Source organism: Nestor notabilis, unplaced genomic scaffold (assembly GCF_000696875.1).
Source record: "Nestor notabilis isolate BGI_N333 unplaced genomic scaffold, ASM69687v1 scaffold2218, whole genome shotgun sequence".
Lineage (NCBI taxonomy): Eukaryota > Metazoa > Chordata > Aves > Psittaciformes > Psittacidae > Nestor > Nestor notabilis.
This window is the reverse complement of record NW_009938551.1, coordinates 299,590-301,517: the sequence shown is the minus strand read 5'-3', so window position 1 is coordinate 301,517 and position 1,928 is coordinate 299,590. Positions and strand designations below refer to the sequence as shown.

The 1,928-nt window shown below is 49.0% G+C and overlaps 1 protein-coding gene across 1 annotated transcript in view; it reads right to left on the bottom strand.

Moving 5' to 3' along the window:
* RUSC2 (RUN and SH3 domain containing 2) overlaps positions 1–291 on the bottom strand; it is a 17,053-nt gene extending 16,762 nt beyond the window's left edge. The window contains exon 1 of the mRNA XM_010019364.1: positions 1–291. This exon is cut by the window's left edge and continues 1,699 nt beyond it. Within this exon, the coding sequence (XP_010017666.1) occupies positions 1–291 (291 nt within the window).
* Between the last annotated feature and the right edge of the window lie 1,637 nt (positions 292–1,928).

The window sequence follows — 1,928 nt, the reverse complement described above, 5'->3', positions numbered from 1 at the left end:
CCGCTTACTGACGCTAGGGACGATCAAATCCCTCCCTTTGCCTTCTTTGTTGTCTGAGGCCTCTGCTGAGGTTTCGGAGGTGTGGAGAAAGCTGCTGTAGACCAAGGAGTCAGTCTGTGAAAGGTCTCTGTCTGGAAGGGCAGAGGTCCGAGTAACGCTGAGCTCTGGCTGGCAGAAGGGATTGGTCCTTTTGCTCATGGAGCAGCACTGTCTGTCAGGGACCTGGCAATGGACCAGGGGAATGTGATGGACAATCAGCGTCTCACCAGTCAGTTTGGGTGGACTATCCATGGTGGGGAATGCTTTTCAGGGCATCAGTTAAGCTGGTGCTACCCATGGACATGTAAGGCTTCACATGAGAGGCAGGGAAGATGCTTCTTATAAGGGAATTCAGATACCTAGAGAGTGAGACAGAAACACAAAGGAAGTCACCTCTCAGGAAAGGCAGTGACTGTTTAAAGCATCCTTGATTTGTCTGAAGACTTCATGTGCTGATGAGAACCAAACAGAGTGGTTCTTGTGAGCACAAGTACCAGAGCACTAAGTCCTGAGTTGTCCTTCTTCAGGGAAAGCATCGCAATGTCAGACAAACAAGTCCCCCTCCCTGCAGACTCCTGGGACAACACTTGTGCTTTCAGCTGACCCCTCTCAAACTTATCTGAAGTGAATAACTGATTTCACTCAAGTGGCCAAAGGGCTGCACAGGCTCTGGGCTACTTGAAGACCTCACTGCGGATGGCACTGTATGCTCACAGGAAAACATGCAGACAGCACAGGGGCTGAAATGAAGTGCTGCATTCTAATGAAAGCAGTTCATCTTCTCACACTGGATTAAACATCTTTGCCTCCTCTTAGGAACCTCGAACTTCCCTTTAAGAACCAAATAGTGAACTGCGCTGCCAGACCTTGCAACCTTAGAGACACACAGTTCCAGGCAGAGAGTACAGAATAGGAACAGACTGGAATGGGAAAACAGCAACAACCATTCCTCTCCAAAATCCATGAGGTCCTGAGCACCTTTAATGGTGCCAGGAGAGCGTGCCAAAGCATGCAACTACTTATGCACACCAGGGCCTCTCATATGAAAAGGAGTGGATGACTTCAGCAGGGCGATGGGGAGCCACTCGTGATGGTTACCTAGGTCCCATGCAGCACATCATTGACTTCTGCTGACCTTCTACCGATGGTTAAGCCTCAGCTCAGACTAGTTCCTCTTGTGGTCTGGGGTGAATGGTTCACCATTCTCTGACATTCTGCCACATTACCTGTGGTTGTCTGGTTATCCTTTTACCTGCTGCACTTCATATACCTGCTGCCACAGCCCGCAGATCCAGCAGCTATACAAGGCAGAGCATTAAGAACCTCACTCCCTCAGTGCTCAATATATAGCAGGTTCTCATAAAGCCAGAGGAAGATGTTCATCAGCATTTGATATGAGAAAGCAGAGGACATTAATTCCTCTTTCCCCACCTAACACAGAGGTCCAGCCTATAGGCACCTCCAGGACAGTCTGGAGGGGGTTTTCCTCCTGCCTTCCCTTCCACACATCAGAGAAGCAGAGGAGTGCATGGGAGAGCAGCCAAGGCAGCAAGGAGGCGGAGAAACTACAAAAGACAACAGTGATCCAGGATGATCCTGAGGTAATAAAAAACAACCTCGTGCTCTCATAGACCTACCACTTGTTCTGAAAATCCTGGTCGAAATACCCTTTGGTCAGCAATCCACATCGCATACCTCATATGGGCATCCTCAATACTCACAGCACCTTGACACCACATACTGTGATCCTGCTCTGGCCTCCAAGACCCCAAGTCTGCTGCTAACACTGACTTTCAGACTCCAGAAAGTGAAGTTCACTGTATCTATCTTTGCCTACCTTACCCCAGCATTTGTGACTGTAATGGATTGGATGATAATAGATCTGGAGC